Genomic DNA, 15,860 nt, shown 5'->3' on the forward strand with positions numbered 1-15,860 from the left:
AAATAAAATTGAAATATCTTTTTCCATGCTAGTTAGCACCACTATTGTACTTGAATTCACACATGGAACAGACAGAAAGATGTCAGTAAGTGAATAAAAAACACATAAAATACCATAATGTAGAGACATACTTTAATTTTTTCCATGTAAGTGCCTAACCTCAATCAATGTTTTTAATGTCCTTTATAAATTTTTTAAAATATGGATAAGAAGCATTATTTTATCTATATAAAATATTATATAATAACAGTTGTGAGAAAAGAAAAAATTATTGACAGAGCTGACAAAAGGAATTACTGGATATCTTTGAAGTTCAACCTGGGATTGGAAATCTTAAATTTATAATGGGTCTATTCATCATATTCATATAACTTTCTCTAAAAGATGTGTTGGGGACCCAAGGGAAATGTAGAAGTGTTTGAATGGATTGATTCTTTACTGGAGAAAGGTAAAATGTTTGGAGAAGAGGGTTACTGGGATGTGGGAGTGAAGCATGCTGGTAGAATTTCACTGATAGGACCTGTCAGGAAAATCCATATGTATCTAAAGAGGGATTTGAAGCCAAAAAGAGACTGATGAAAGGATGGGGAGTAAAAGATTGTGAGTTTGAAGAGCAACTTCACTGGGACAAGGGAATATAGACGAGCAGAAGACCTTACATACGGAGATGAAATGGAGACAAGGGCATAAAACGAGCCACAGGCATAATGACAGCGGGGAAGGGGTGGAGAAGAATCTGATGATTATGAACGTTAAAAGCAACAAGCACTTTTTTAATGATTAAATTCTACCAAGTATTATGGTTACTCATTTTTTATCTTCCTTTAACAAAAGTTGTTTTTCCAAAAACATCAGTATTTCTGAAGATTTTGAAAGTCAAATAAGTATATCTAGTAAATGAACAAGTTTGTGGCTCAGTGAAAAAGCTCAACCACATTTTTCTGTTAGCAATTTTTGTCTGCTAGCTTGATGGCCATTTGGAAACCTCATTTAAGTACCTGATATGCACATTTGGGTGTTTTTCAAAGGAACGTCATGTGCATAAAGTGTTTTGCTTTTGTGATCTTTTCATAAAAACAAAGTGAACATGAGCTTTTACCTATTTGCCTTCCCCTTTCAGTGGGAAAACTAGTTATGCTAATACTTTTTCCTTTGCCTTTCATGCTTTTGAAAAACACTTGTTTTACTTAGCAAGAAGGCAAAGCTAACATAAAGGCATGTTTAGGATGTAGTCAATTTTGTACATTATACCCTTGTACAATTTTACCTTAACCTTTTTTAGGATGTTGAAGATAGGTTTTTAATATTTGGTTATACAAGTAAGTGCTTGAAAACATATTGAGATAGTATCACTCACCCCAGATGATGTTGATATTAGATAGTGTCCAAAAAGATGGTACATTTCTTTTCTAGCTCGATAGGTGAACTCTGAATGGGGATGCCATGGCTTGCCCCTGAAGTCAAGATATTCATTGGACTGCAGCTGTTGTGTCAGACCAAGCATTTCCCCAGAAACAAGAACAGTCAAGTGAGCAAGATAAGCTTTGCTATTTAGTTATAACAAGTCTGTATTTTTTTCACGTATCTGTCATACACTCAATTCCTATCTCTTGTCATCACTTCTGTGTAGTTACATAAACTTCAGCCAATTCTGGAATATAGTTGAAGTGACCACAGAAAGCTTATTATAAATTGCAGTTGTGGCAGAAAAGAAAGCTTTTTCAGCCTTCCTTCCCCTAAGTTTTCCACTTTCTCTTTTAGGAACAGCTACCAGACCTGCACAGCCGTTTCTGTGATCTGAACCTGGAAGCACATATGTATGCATCCCAATGGTTCCTCACTCTCTTTACTGCCAAGTTCCCACTCTGCATGGTGTTCCACATCATTGACTTGCTGCTCTGTGAGGTAGAGTGACCCCCCTCTTTCACCCCGAGGCCAAAATAGGAAGCAGTTTCTATTAAAACTGTTACAATTTTCAAAGCTTTTCATACAACATTAAGTCATACTCACTGTTCAAACAGTTCTATTTACATTTTTAGTAAAGGATATTTTAATTGTAATTTTATTATTAATGAGGAATAAAAACGTTAGAGTATATATAATTCCCACAGTGAAATATGAGGTAGTTCAATTTGTAAATTAAATTTACAATAAACCTGTGTCTGTGTAATAATACATAACACATTTTTTGATGAAATAAATTAATTTAGAGTTAGACATTTTTCATACTAATGTAATTATACTCAGGTAGAGACTATAAATAAGGTTTTTGCAGTAACTAATTCCACACTTCAAAAGATCTCTGTATGTATGATGTTTGAATCTTCTACCAGGTATTAAGAAAAATGATAAAGCTTTAGGTCATATAATTACATTTGTATTTTATTTTTTTGATACTGGAAGTCAAACCCAGGGCCCCATGCATGCCAACCAAGTATTCTATGAGGAAGCTGCACCTCCAAGCTTATTATTTTTTCAAACAGTAGAATTAGTTTGTGCAATTCTGTAAGTCTTTACATTTGTTTACTTTATTCCTTTTAGTTCTGTCATTGGATATATTTATTTAATTTACTCGTGTGTGTGTGTGTGTGAGAGCATGCGTGTCTTGCTGTGCATCCAGGAAGCAGAGAGCAAAGGGAAAACCGGGAGAGAGGTACATGCTTCCAGGTCATGCTGCCAGTGACTCCTCTCCTTCGGCCAGGCCCTCCTCCCTAAGATCACATTGAGCTATACCGTCCCCCCCACATACTCAGTCCCTTCAAAAGCTCCATCTGTGAGTGCACGCGGTTTTTGGGAGCCAGCCAGATATAAACTATAACAGTCTACCACTGCAATAACCATTTACTACAAGTACAGCTTGGCTTTGGCTCTTCTAAGGCTCTTGTTAGCACTTGAAGTGTACCTGAAGGTTGCAGAGCATTTTGTAAGCATGTAATACTTTAATTGTTTCTAAAGTACGTTGATACAGATGGTTTAGATGACTTGCTGGGCTCATAGAAGAGGTTCTTGCATTCTGAATATATAACAGCTAGAGAAACCGATTTGTAATGCATTAAGTCTCCTGTTGATTTTACTTGCAAATTAATTTGTAAAATGCCATTCTAAACTGAACCTACGGAAGAATGTAGAATTAGGAGCTAAAACCTTATTCAGAAGTCAACATGGTATGATCATAATATGCACAAAGCAAACTTAGACATTTGTATTAAAAACCTCACTTTCCTTGATTATCCCATTTGTTGTGGTGAATGGTTCTGGCTCATCTATTTATTAGTGCAGTACTGTTTAAAAACCAAACTGATATCTTTGAGCCCTAAAATCTTAAAAAAGTTAATACTAAAAGATAGATTTAGGAAAACACCCATAAGGGGAAATGGCTGGGTCAAGTGGACCTCTAGTCCCAGTTTTCTAAGGAATCTCCACACTGATTTCCACAGTGGTTATACCAGTCTGCACTTCCACCAGCAGTGGAGAAGGGTTCCTTTTTTCCCCACAGGTCTACCAGTATGTATTTGTTGCCAAGAATTGTTTTCGCTATTCTAGGTCTCTTTTGGTTCCAGATGAATTTTAAGAATGCTTTCTCTAGTTCTGTGAGGTATGCTGATGGTATTTTGATTGAGATTGCATTAAATCTGTATAACAATTTTGGGAGTATCGCCATTTTTACTATGTTGGTTTTTACTACCCATGAACAAGGGATATCTTTCCATTTTTAAATCTCCTCTTTGATCTCCTTTTTCAGAGTACTGAAGTTTTCAATGTGGAGATCTTTTACTTCCTTTGTTAGATTGATTCATAAGTACTTCGTTTTTTTAATGCTGTTATAAAAGGCATGGTTTCTCTAATTTCTCTCTCAGTGAGTTTAAGCATCAAACCACAGCAATATATGCACACCTGTGTTTATAGCAGCGCAGTTTGTAATAGCTAAATCTTGGAAACAACCCAAATGCCCATCAGCTGATGAATGGATAAAAAATATGTTTTTTTTCTACAATGGAATACTGCTCAGCCATAAAGAAGGATAAACTTGAGACATTCATAGCCAAATTGATGGGCCTTGAGACCATACCCGTTAGTGAAATAAATTGGGCACATGTGTAAATACCACATTGTCTCTCTGGTGTGGGAAACTGAATATTTAAATAAGAACTAAAATATATAATAGATATTGTGAAATAGGAAGTAATTGTTCAAAGGGAAAGGAGAATTAGGGGAGATGGAATGGAAAAGAAAAAAATGAGAAAAAAAGGATAAAATGGAAACAAAGCTTTGTAAGTAATTAGGGAAAGCTGGGTTGAAAAGAGGGGAGGGGACTGGGAAAAAAAGAGAGGAATTAAGATACATCACATACAAGTACAAATTCCTTGTGGGGAATGTGATCATTATGCATATCTAAATTGTACCAATAAACTTAATTAGAATAAAAAGTAAGGTGATTAATCAAAAAAAAGGTAGATTTGTAAATATTTGTGCTGCTGAGCTATATCCCTAGCTAAATAAATATTCTTAGACATTATATATTACATACTTAGTTCAGGTTAGTATTTCATGGTATTTCATAAAAATAGGAAGCAGAATATGACATTTTAATATTTTTTGCATTTTGTACATATAGAGTATGAGCTTGCACTTATTTATCATTGCTTTACATTTTTTTCTGAAATTATCTAATTTCATACTAGATTAGTCCTATGGTTTTTATTATAGAAACAGAAATGAAATTAATGTGCTTAATCATATGCTAAATTAGATTTTCCAGTCACTTTTGTTAGAGTAGTAATGCTGTTATTTAGTTCACTGAAACGATGATTTCGTAAAGGTGTCTCTTCCTCAATACTGGCACACCTGGCACTGTTCATGGTTGTCTAGAGCCTAAATTCAGAATTTTTCAGGAAATTTCATCTTGAAGATACTTGAATTTCTAACGTCACTTGCTAAGTAGATTAGCAACAATTATGATATGGAGCAGCAAACTAAATTTTTAAGCATTTTGATCATTTGTCATCTACAGTTCCCAGTGATAGTGGGTGAAAGAACTTAATGTTCATTCAGAGTAATAAAAGGGACGTGGATGTTACTTATCTGTAAACCTGTGCTCTGTGGCTGTTTAGGGAAGTTATATAGCGTTCTGAAACAAGGAGTAGGTTATAAGCACAGCATCATGATAGCAAGTGAAATAGCAGAATAAAATAGTTTTTCAAAATAAACTTTATTGGGAGCAATATTGCAGTGTGCTTCAGGATGTTCATTCTTTCCACTCACTCATCTTTGTCAAGAATTATTTTGCAAAGGAAATTTTGAATAAACTTCTACTTCCTGCCTGTGTTTTCTCCTTGCCCCTTTCCTTCTTGTAGTTAATAAAATATTTATATCAAAATTTCTTCTCTCATATGTGATAGAAATTCTGAGAGAAGAAATGGTAACACAGTTTTAAATAGATCATCCATTAAGGTGTTTTTATCATAGTCTTTTTAAGAAAACAATTCAAACCTTGATGATTGTGAATTAATATTTACAAATGTGAAAGTTGGGAAATTCCCAGGTGGAAAAGTCTTGATTTTTCAGAGTTCATTCTGACACAAAACATTGGTCTGCAAAGTATTTTTTTACTCAGGGATTCTATTGTAAAGTGAAAAGGAAAGACATTGAATTTTAGACTTTCATAAGTCATATTCACATCATGCTTTCCTAAACTGTATGCTTTTTAAGGATTTCCTCATTCATCCTGAGATTAAGAATATGAAATTAATTTAACAAAAATAGAATAATTTTGTAGAGTTTGTTTTTTATTTGTTTGTTTTGTTTTTTGAGACAGAGTCTCACCAAGTAGTGAAGGCTGGCCTCAAACTCACTGTGGAGCCCAGGCTGAACTCAAACTCGAGGGGATTCTCCTGCCTCAGCCAAGTGCTGGGATTATAGGCATGTGCCACCATGCCCAGCAATTTTGCAGACTTTGAAAGTGCAAGCTCAGTTAAAACAAAACAAAACAAAACAAAAAAAAACGTCATTTAAAATGTTTACTTAAACCCAAATATATGGTAATGTGGGCTAACTCTTTTGAAGGTAGATGGCAAGAGGATTTGAATCTAGATTACAGAGAAATGTTTTCTTTTAGTAAAAAGAATGAAACTCTCTATAAAGTATCTGTCAATAATTAAAATGGAAATCATTTTTGAAAGCTTATGTTGTATTGCCTTCCTCTATTTGGAGAGATAAGAAAAAGACTAAATGTATTAATATTTATAGTATACATAGAATGATGTTAACCCACCACCTAAAAAACATTACAGGTTTTTGTTTTGTTTTGTTTTTTGAGACAGGGTCTTGCTATGTAGTTCAGCCTGGCCTTGAATTCACTGTGTAGCTTCATGACAGTCCTCCCGCTTTTGCCTGCCCAGTGCTGTGATTACAGGCATGTACTCCCATGCCCATTTCTACTTCTCAAAATAACTTTCTATTAAGGAATAACAAAACAGTGTAAAAAAAGTATAAACAATGTTTTCCATAAAATGTAACAAGCACCAATATCAAAGAGTATCATCTGCATTGCAGAACCCGCTCTCCCCCATTACCTCAGTAATTACCCCACTATCCTGACTTTTAACACTGTGGATTAGCTTTGCACATGTTTGAACTGTTTGTAAATTATAGCCATACAATATGAACTTTTTATTGAACTCTGTGTTCTTGATGTTTGTTAGATTGATCTATATTGTGACATCTACAATGGTTTGTTCCGTTGTGTGACTGTACTATAGTATATCCTTTTTTTCATTCTACTGTTGATGGACATTTGTTTGTTTCTAGTTTAGGCTGTTATGAATGGTAATGCTATGAATGATTTGAACTTCTCTTTTAGTCAACATAAATATGCATGTCTGTGGGTCTACATTTAGACTTGGAAGTGCTGGGTTAAGGGTTCTTATATTCAGCTTGAGTAGACGCTGCCAAACAGCTTTGCAAAGTAGTCTGAGCCCTTTTGAATTGCTTTGATTCAGTAAAGGTCTTTCTTAAGATGAAGGAAGATTTCTCTGTATTTTTTTTAAATAGTAGATCTCAGGTGAGATTACAATGCATGAGTATGCCACAAAATGAAATTCAGTTGGAGACGGAAGTAACTCACTTGATTTCTGAGGTTGCACATAGGTAGGCACTAAGAACAGGACCTAAGTACTGAGTCACTTACGGTGAAATTACCCTGTTGGAAATATTCCAGCAAACTATGAAGTTTTGGAAGAAGCAACACAGAGCAGTGTAACAGTGGAGTTAAGATATTGGCCTTTTTATGTCAACCCTTCTTGAATTATCTTGCTCAAATTACTTGACCTATATAAGTCTCAGAAACTTTATTTGTAAAATGAGGCTAGCAATACCTATCTCCCAGGTTTTGTGTAAGGATTAAATGAGATTGTGACATAAAGTGCCTGGCACTGTACCTAAATATCCAATTAATATTAATATTTCAATGCATTCTGCTCTACCCATCTGTATAGCCCTTCTAGTTACTTTTCAGTTTCCTCAGTAACCTAGTTTTCTGGTCATTCTTCCTCAAGTTGAGATTCTTCTTTATTAAAACCAAATTTTTGCCAGTGATCTTAATGGAAGTTCTGTTCTATTTGTTTTCCTAGTAGTGTTCAAGTAGTTCTCTAGAACTACTTGGTTTTTTTTTTTTCCTTCCCTTTCACCCTCTTACAAAAGACATAAGGAAAACTCCAGCATTTTTCTCAGTCTTGACAGTGTAACTGACAGCTGGTGTTTGAAGTTGACTCTTCTCAGATAGTTCAATTTTTAGAGTACCAAATATATTCATCTTTATATAGTAACTTGGTATTTCATGAAATTTAAGGAAATCATTGACCCTTCAAATTAGAATGTATCTCCTGCTTTTCCTTTCTTCTTGGGATGATGAAAAAATGATAGATCTACACTACCTAATTAGAGATCACCAGGTATAATTCTCCTTTCAAGAAAGTTTTCCAAAGTTATGTGAAGATAGATTCATTATGTAATATTCTCCCTTTGTACTCATATTGCCTTCTCTCACATTTATCAGAATGAGCTCATATGAAGAAGAGTAAAGCCTCTGACAAAAACAACAAATGTTTCTGAAAACTCTTAAGGCTAGTGATTGGCTATAAGCATGAAGAAAGATGTTTAGGCTACTTTTTTAGGCTACTTTAAGGTTTTAATTATCCACAGAAATTTTCAACACCAAAAGAAAATGTCTGTCTAAAATTTCACCCCCAAATCTTTTAAAAAGTGTTTTTATTTTAAAGAGAATAAAAACAAACAAACAAACAGAAAAACAACACAAAAGCAATAAAAATGATACAGGGTTTCAAAACAAAATAATAGGAATTAACAGTGGTTGTTACATTACATATTGTTATCTTCATCAAAATTGCTCAGATTACCTTCCAGATATAAGAATGCAAGATTGATCAAACCATTAAAGAGAATAAAAAATATAAAAAAATTAGAAACGATACAGAGCTTCACTAGACAAGATGGTAGGAATTCACCAATGGTTGTTATATTGCATATTGTTGTCTTCAAATTAGTTGTTCAGATTACCAGATATAAACACACAAAATTGGTAAAAAAAATTTAAGCATTAACTGTTCCTTTCAATAAACCAATAGACACCAGCACTACAATTATCCCATCGTTCCCAAATCTTGAAAGCAGTGACATTCACAATAAACACAAGCACACATTTACAAACAAATGAAAAATTGTAAGAATCAACTAATGAATTGAAAGATCCCCACAATGAAAATTACAGAACACTGATAAAAGAAATTGAAGAAGGTACTAAGAGATGAAAGGACTCCCATATTTGTGGATTAATGTTATAAAATGTCCATATTACCCAAAATGAAATATGGATTCAGTATAGTCCCATTGATATAGTCCCGTTGATATAGTCCCATATCAATGACATTCTTCACAGAACTAGAAAAAATAATCCTAAATTTCATATGGGAACACAAAAGGTTAGCCAAAGCATTCTTGAGAAAAAACAGCAAAGCTACAAATCAAAGCCTGATTTCAAGACTATAGAGCCATAATACCCAAATCAGCATGGCACTGCATAAAAACAGGTACATTTACCAGTGGAACAGAATAGAAAACCCAGAAATCAACCAGCACATCTGTAGCCAAGTGATTCTCAACAAAAGTGCCAAAACATGCATTGAAGAAAGCCTCTTCAACAAATGATGCTAGGAAAATTGGACATTCATAGTCAGAAGATTGAAACTTGACCCCTCTCACTCTGTAGAAAAGTCAGCTCAAAATGGTTCAAAGACCTTAATGTAAGACCTAAAACTCCTGGAAGAAAGCATAGGTGAAATGCTTCAATATATTAGTGCAAAACTGATTTTCTGGGTAGGATCTCCAAAGCACAGGAAACAACAGCAGATTTTAAAACTTCAGGCTGGACGTGGTGGTACAAATCCATAATCCCAGTGCTCTGGGAAGCCAAGGCAGAGGATTGCAACTGTGAGCTGAGCCAGGACCACTTAGTGAGACCCTGTCTTGACATAGAAACATGGACCCGGGAGTGTGAAGGCCCTCCGTTCAGTCTCCAGGGCTGGAGGTGGGAGAACCTTCTGCACAGTGGAGGACAATGTATAGGACGGTAAATGATATTTGCCAGCTATTTCTGTCAGAGGGTTAATGTTCAGATTATGCAAAGAACTCAAAGCACTTAACATTTTTTAAAAAGCTATCTAGTTTAAAAGTGGGCAAATGATCTGAATAGGCACTACTGAAAAGAAATACTCATGGCCAATAAATGTATGAAGAAATGCTCAGTATCATTAACCGTCAGGGAAATGCAAATCAAAACTGCAGCGAGATTCTATCTCACCCTAGTTAGAAGGGAAAAGGAAGGAAGGAAGAAGGGAGAAAGAAAAAAAGAAAGAAAGCAAGAAAGCAAACTGTGAGGCTGTGTAGAAAAAGAAATATTTATATATTGTTATTAAGAATGTAAATTAGTACCTCTACTCTGGAGAACAATATGGTGGTTCTTCAGAAAACTAAAAACAGGGCTACTGTGTGACCCAGCTATCAGAGTCCTAGGTATATATCCAAAGGAAATAAAATAAACATATAAAAGAAATACCTGCATACCTATATTTATTGTGGCACTATTCACAGTAGCTAACACATGGAATCAGCCTAGGTTCCATCAGTAGATGAACCAAGAAAATAATATTCCATGTGTACTCTTCAGCCATAGAGAAAAGTGAAATCATGCCAGCAAGTTGAATGGAACCAGAGGACATGGTCTTAAGTGACACAAGCCAGACACAGCAAGACAAGTACCACATGTTCTTTCATATGTGGAAACTGAAAAACTGACCTGAAAGTAGAACAGTACTACTAGGGCCCAGGAGGAATGCCAGGGTAGGTGAAGGGAGAGAAAGGGAGAGAAAGGGTTCGTTGGATACGACCAGTGCACACTGCATGCAAATATGAAAGTATCATACTAGATCTCATTCATATATAGAATGAATATGTGTTAATTAAAAAATTCATTCCTGGACCCCAACTCCTTCCCACATACAAGGATTTCTGTGGTTCTTGTGTCATTGACTTGCGATGAATCTTACTATATCACAAGTCTTTCTAATGTTGTCATTAACGCTGACATTATAGAGGGGGCAAAACTCTCAAGTTAAAATGGCATCTGTGTTTCTTTGTTCTGAAGAGAAATTGCAGTCACAGCTTTTAGAAGGCCATTCATTCAACAAACACCAAACTAAAGAAATTTAATCCAAATAAATTTAAATCTAAATGGTGGCACCGCTCCAGTTTAGGTGTACTAGTGTAGAAAAACAAAGGCAGATAAAACTTATCTTCATGAAGTTTTTGTCCTTGTAGAAGAAAGACAATCAGTAAGTAAGTAGAATATATAATACACCATAGGGAGACAGTTCTATGGAGAAAAATAAATGAAGGAAAAGAAATGCAGGGGATCTTAACAGGGACTTGTGACTGTTGTGAAGACCGAGGTCTACCGGTCTGGGGTGAGAAACTGTAGGAGGGCTTTGAGTATGGGAGGGGCGCGCGTGGATACACACTGTATCCTGATCACTGGGGCTGAGCTTTTAAAGGGCTGTTGTAGGGCCCAAGGGAGAAAGTGGGAGCCACTGAGGAGGCAGTCGCAGGGATCTGGGTAGGAGGGTCTGTGGGACCACAGCGGTGATGGTGGAGGTGGTAAGATGCAGCTGAGCTCAGGGCAGGTTCCAGAACGAGGGAGGGTAGGATGTGCTGGCACATCCGCAGGGCCCAGTCACGTGTTTTGGCTCACTGCGGTGGTGGAAGGGAAGAATGGCTGGTACGCCGCCTCTCTGCTTGCAGGAACAAACGGGAAATAGTTGATATGTTTGTGGAGTGACTAAGTGATGTTTTATTCTAACAGTGCTCTGGTTGCAATTTTTCTTCTGTGCTTATTCTAAGAAGCAGGTTTTGTTGCTCTTCAAGATGCTTAATGTCAATATTTGGTATCTTTAAACAAAAAACACGGTAGAATAGTGATAAAAGATGAAGAATAGGAGAATAAACATATCAGCCTTAGTACTTTTAAGTAAGGGTGTATGTTTATTGATAAAGATGAGAATGATATTTTGCTTCAGTAAAATCAGGCCAAGTGTCTTTGAAAACTCATATAGACTATATACTTTGGACCTGTTGTATTTAGTTGTGTGTTTAGTTCTGTAGATCAAAACAAAAATTAATGACTTAAAGTGTAGGATAACAAGCTGTTTTGTTCTAATAACAATTTTTTTGTTGTTGTTCTAATAACAATTTTCCAAGCCTGGGATGGAGCTCAGTGGTAGAGGGCTTCCTTAACATGTGCCAGGCCCTGGTTCAGGACCTGTCCTACCCTCTCCTCAAACATAAAACACTGAAAACAAAACAAAGGAAAACAAAACTTCCAGTTCCTATGAAGTCTAATATCTAAAGTTACTTCTGCTGTGTACAAATTCATTGCAATTAAATTATGTGTATACATGAATTGAATAAAATAACAACATATTCTTTTAAATGTATTATTATATATTTAAAACATGGAAAAATTATTAAGGCATATCTTGAACTGCCGTGAATCTGCCTCTCTAATTAAGAAATAAAGGAAACCAGCATGGCGGTAAACACCTGTGATCCCAGCACTTAGGAGGCTGAGGCAGGAGGATTGTAGCAAGTTCACAGCCAGCCTGAACTATGTAGTGAGATGCTATCTCAAAAACAAAACAACAAAAAAAGAAGAAATCAAAGAGTACCAACAGGGTTAGAAACTATATATACTGTATCGTGACCACACTCCCTTAGCCTTCCTCAGATGAGTCATTATACAGAATTATATGTTTGTCATTATCTTGCATGCCTTTATTTTCACTGTACACATACATACACATTGTATCTCTGAACAGTTTGTAGTTGAACATATTTGGAAAATATTATACTCACTGCTTTGTCAGTTCTACTCCAAAGTAGGCCTGGAGCTTTTCTAAATCAGCATCATCTCCTGTTAAGTAACCTCTGACCGGTCTTCCCAATTGTCCATGTGTGTCTTTCATCCTACCATTCTCCAGTGCATCCAGAGCGAATTTTTATAAAACTTTTATCAGACTGCTACACTGGCAATCCTTCATGGTTTTGCTTGTTATGATCTTGTTCTTCCCTTCTCTCCAACCATATCCTAGAGTCATTCTTCCTTTTTTTTTTTTTTTTTGTCTTTTTGAGACAGGGTCTCACTATGCAGTTCAGGCTGGCCTTGAGCTCACTCTGTAGCCCAGGCTGGTCTTGAACTCAAAATGATCCTCCTGCCTCAGCCTCCCGAGTGCTAGGATTACAAGTGTGTGCCACCTCACCCAGCCTTTAAAAGTTGAGGCAGAAAGGATCGTGACAAACAGCTTGTATGAATCTGACAGAATAGCTTCTCTTGTGTTATTTTTTGTTTTTGTTTTTGTTTTTTGTGGCACCAGAAATTGAACTCACGACCCTACGCTTGCCAGGCAGGTACTTTGCCACTGAGCTATATCCTAGGCCCTCTTCCTCTTAATTCACTGCACTTCATTTCTTAAGATTTTTTTCAAGTTGAAAGCATTTATGTATTCTTTCCTGTTTGCCTAGAAATTTTCTTCACTCTTTCTCCGACATTGTTTTCAGTTGAAGTTTGAATGTTGCTTTCTCTAAAAATACTGTATTTCCTTGGTCACCCCATTCTTCAGTTTTTCTTTTCTTGATAATGCCCTGTGGTTGCTTGTTATTTACTTTCGTACTTTGCATTGCTTTCCAAATGACTGTTTCCCCTGTTAGGTTAGAAACTTCTAAAAGGAAGAGCTATCTTTTTTGTACTACTGAATATCTGCTATCTCATTTGTTATATGATAGACATACACAATATGCCTGTTGAAGGAAAACAGGAATGAAGAATTAGTGGACTAAATTATTTTTATCATCTTCATGTAAATCCTGATAGTTTGAAAATCCTCTTTAATTATATAAGAAAAACAAAAAGTTAATACCTTTAGGAATTACTTCCACTTTATTTAAGATATTTTAAGAAGCAGAAGCCCATTCAAGTACAGTAGAGGTACTGTAAATATAGAGGAAATCCAGGAAAAGTTGACTAAGTTCCTCAAAAAGAACAGACACCAAAGTAACCCCAGGCAGTCACTCTTTGAATCAGACAGTTTCCCCTTTCCTGACCCATTTCTTTATATCTTTGTTTTGTACAGGGCCTAAAATATCTTAGAAATATCTACATGACATTGTAACTATAATACAACAACTTTTGTTAATCTCTTTATGTATCTTTTAGATAAAATTCCTGAGAGAGAACTTGATTGGTCCTGCACATATTTTAAACTAAATCTGCACAGTTATAGGTCATCAGTATGGGTCATCTTAGGCCACTTGTCCATCCCACATCTGGAATGCTGTGCAGGGAGTTGGACTGGGACCAGTCATGTGACTTACACCCATTTAACATGAACTGTACATGGAGGCAGACTTCCTGAGAGAGGTCACTGGTGGATCTGGCACAAGAAACCTCCTAACGTGTAGCTCATCAACTACAGTTCTGAGTGTTGACTGATGGGCAATAGGCATTTCATAAGTATACTTATTAATTAAAATGTGTGCATCTCAAAAGCAATCTATATGTTTTCTAGCCACAGATATTTATTTAATTAGAGTGGGGAATGGAAATAGTTATAAAATAGGCTATAGTCTTTAAAAATACAATTTAGTCCTCAGAGTTGAAGTGATTGCTGTGTTCCAAATCATTTTCATGGTGTACTTGTTGCAGTAAGATTGTAAGTAAAAGCCATTGTGATGATTCATACTGATTACCAGTTTGGTTATCTTGGGAGATGCCTGTGAGATTAATAAAGCATACTTTGGGGGATCGTTTGGGTGTGACTTTCCGGACTGTATCTGGTCCCTAGCCCCTTTCTGTTTCTTCCCCTGCTCTCTGCTTCCCAGCTGCCATGAGATGAGCTCTCCTCCACCGTGTTCTCCTACCGTGGTGTTTTGGCCTTGGAATCAGCCAACATATACTGAGACCTCATATGTCTATGAGACAAAGTAAACCTTTCCTCCACTAAGTTTTCGGTTATAAGGTGTTTGGTTGTAGCAATGAAAATCTAACACAGACACATGCAACTTCGACTTATGTAAGCTGGTTTAATGATTAGCTGCAAAGCTAGAGGAAGTATTTGAATGCTTCCCATTGTCCAGAAATTGGTTTGTGAAAACATCTTCTAACTCCTATTTATTGAAAGCCCTCCGCTGCAATTATTAGTAATAATATTCCTTTGCTTTATAAATTATTTATATTACACAAAAGAAGATAAATTCTGTTAGTATCGTCTGGAAGTAGATTGAAAATGAGACTTTTTATTAGAAAGTGGTTACTTGCCTTTACTCTCTCGTTTTATGCATACACAAGCCTGACTGATAAGCGCTCAGGCTTCTCTTTCTAAGTCTCGGGATTTGAGGATAAGATGCTGGCAGGCTTTGCTGGAGAGTGCTTCTGAGCCACACACTGTATTAAACTGCACCTTGTTCCTCTCCAAGCAGTGTGCTGCCCTTTACGTCCCTCACACAGTTGGCCAATTTAGAAATAAGTTTTTATTTTTTTAAATTCACACAGGCGTAGTCTGATTATTCTTGTCCTTCATCTCTACAGCAAATAGACAGATGGTTTTGTCTCTCTTGAGAAGTCCTCATTATCACTCTCCTTTTAAGGTTGAAGTCCTACCAATTCTCAGCAGCAGTTTGGGGATCTCATTGCAAGACTGTTCATCTCATATCCCAGGTGCTCCTTCTACAATCTAGCAGGATTTCTCTTTGTTAAATCACATCTCCTGATGCTCCTAGTATTCGGTCCCAGATGCCCTTTTCAGGTACTTTCTTAATAATCAGCATCCAGTGTTTGGCATTTTAGCCAAATGATGGTTTGACCTTTTCTTCATTTATCCCGAGCCTCTTAATTGTATCTAGGCATACCAGCACTGGAGCTACTACCAGCTCATGGTATCTGGCTATCAATAGTAAAATTGCTGATTGCATTGGTTAAAAAGAGACATAATAGGGTTTTCTGGTCTAGTCTTGAGATTGTCTTACAGAACATACAAAAGCTCTTATTTTTTAAAAGACCACTTGACATTTTGCTTCTTGTTCATGTACTACTGGTATAACCAATTTTGCTTTTCTTTTCTAAGTAATAATGCCAAAAATTTTTCCATAATTGAATAGAACAATTTTCTGCTTGTCTACTAGCTACTTGACATCTTAGATTGCATCTTGAGCTACATTATGGTTTGATGGTGAAATACTTA

At 36.1% G+C, this 15,860-nt stretch overlaps 1 protein-coding gene across 3 annotated transcripts in view; it reads left to right on the forward strand.

Annotated features, from left to right (window-relative positions):
• The window catches only part of Rabgap1l (RAB GTPase activating protein 1-like), a 598,504-nt gene that overhangs the window by 372,970 nt on the left and 209,674 nt on the right, over positions 1-15,860 (forward strand). For all 3 annotated transcript variants that reach the window (XM_005374884.2, XM_005374886.2, XM_005374887.2), the window contains one exon: positions 1,762-1,905. In XM_005374884.2, the coding sequence (XP_005374941.1) occupies positions 1,762-1,905 (144 nt within the window). The remainder of the gene's footprint in view (positions 1-1,761; positions 1,906-15,860) is intronic.

Source organism: Chinchilla lanigera, unplaced genomic scaffold, assembly GCF_000276665.1.
Source record: "Chinchilla lanigera isolate Chin_1 unplaced genomic scaffold, ChiLan1.0 scaffold00005, whole genome shotgun sequence".
NCBI classification, from domain to species: domain Eukaryota; kingdom Metazoa; phylum Chordata; class Mammalia; order Rodentia; family Chinchillidae; genus Chinchilla; species Chinchilla lanigera.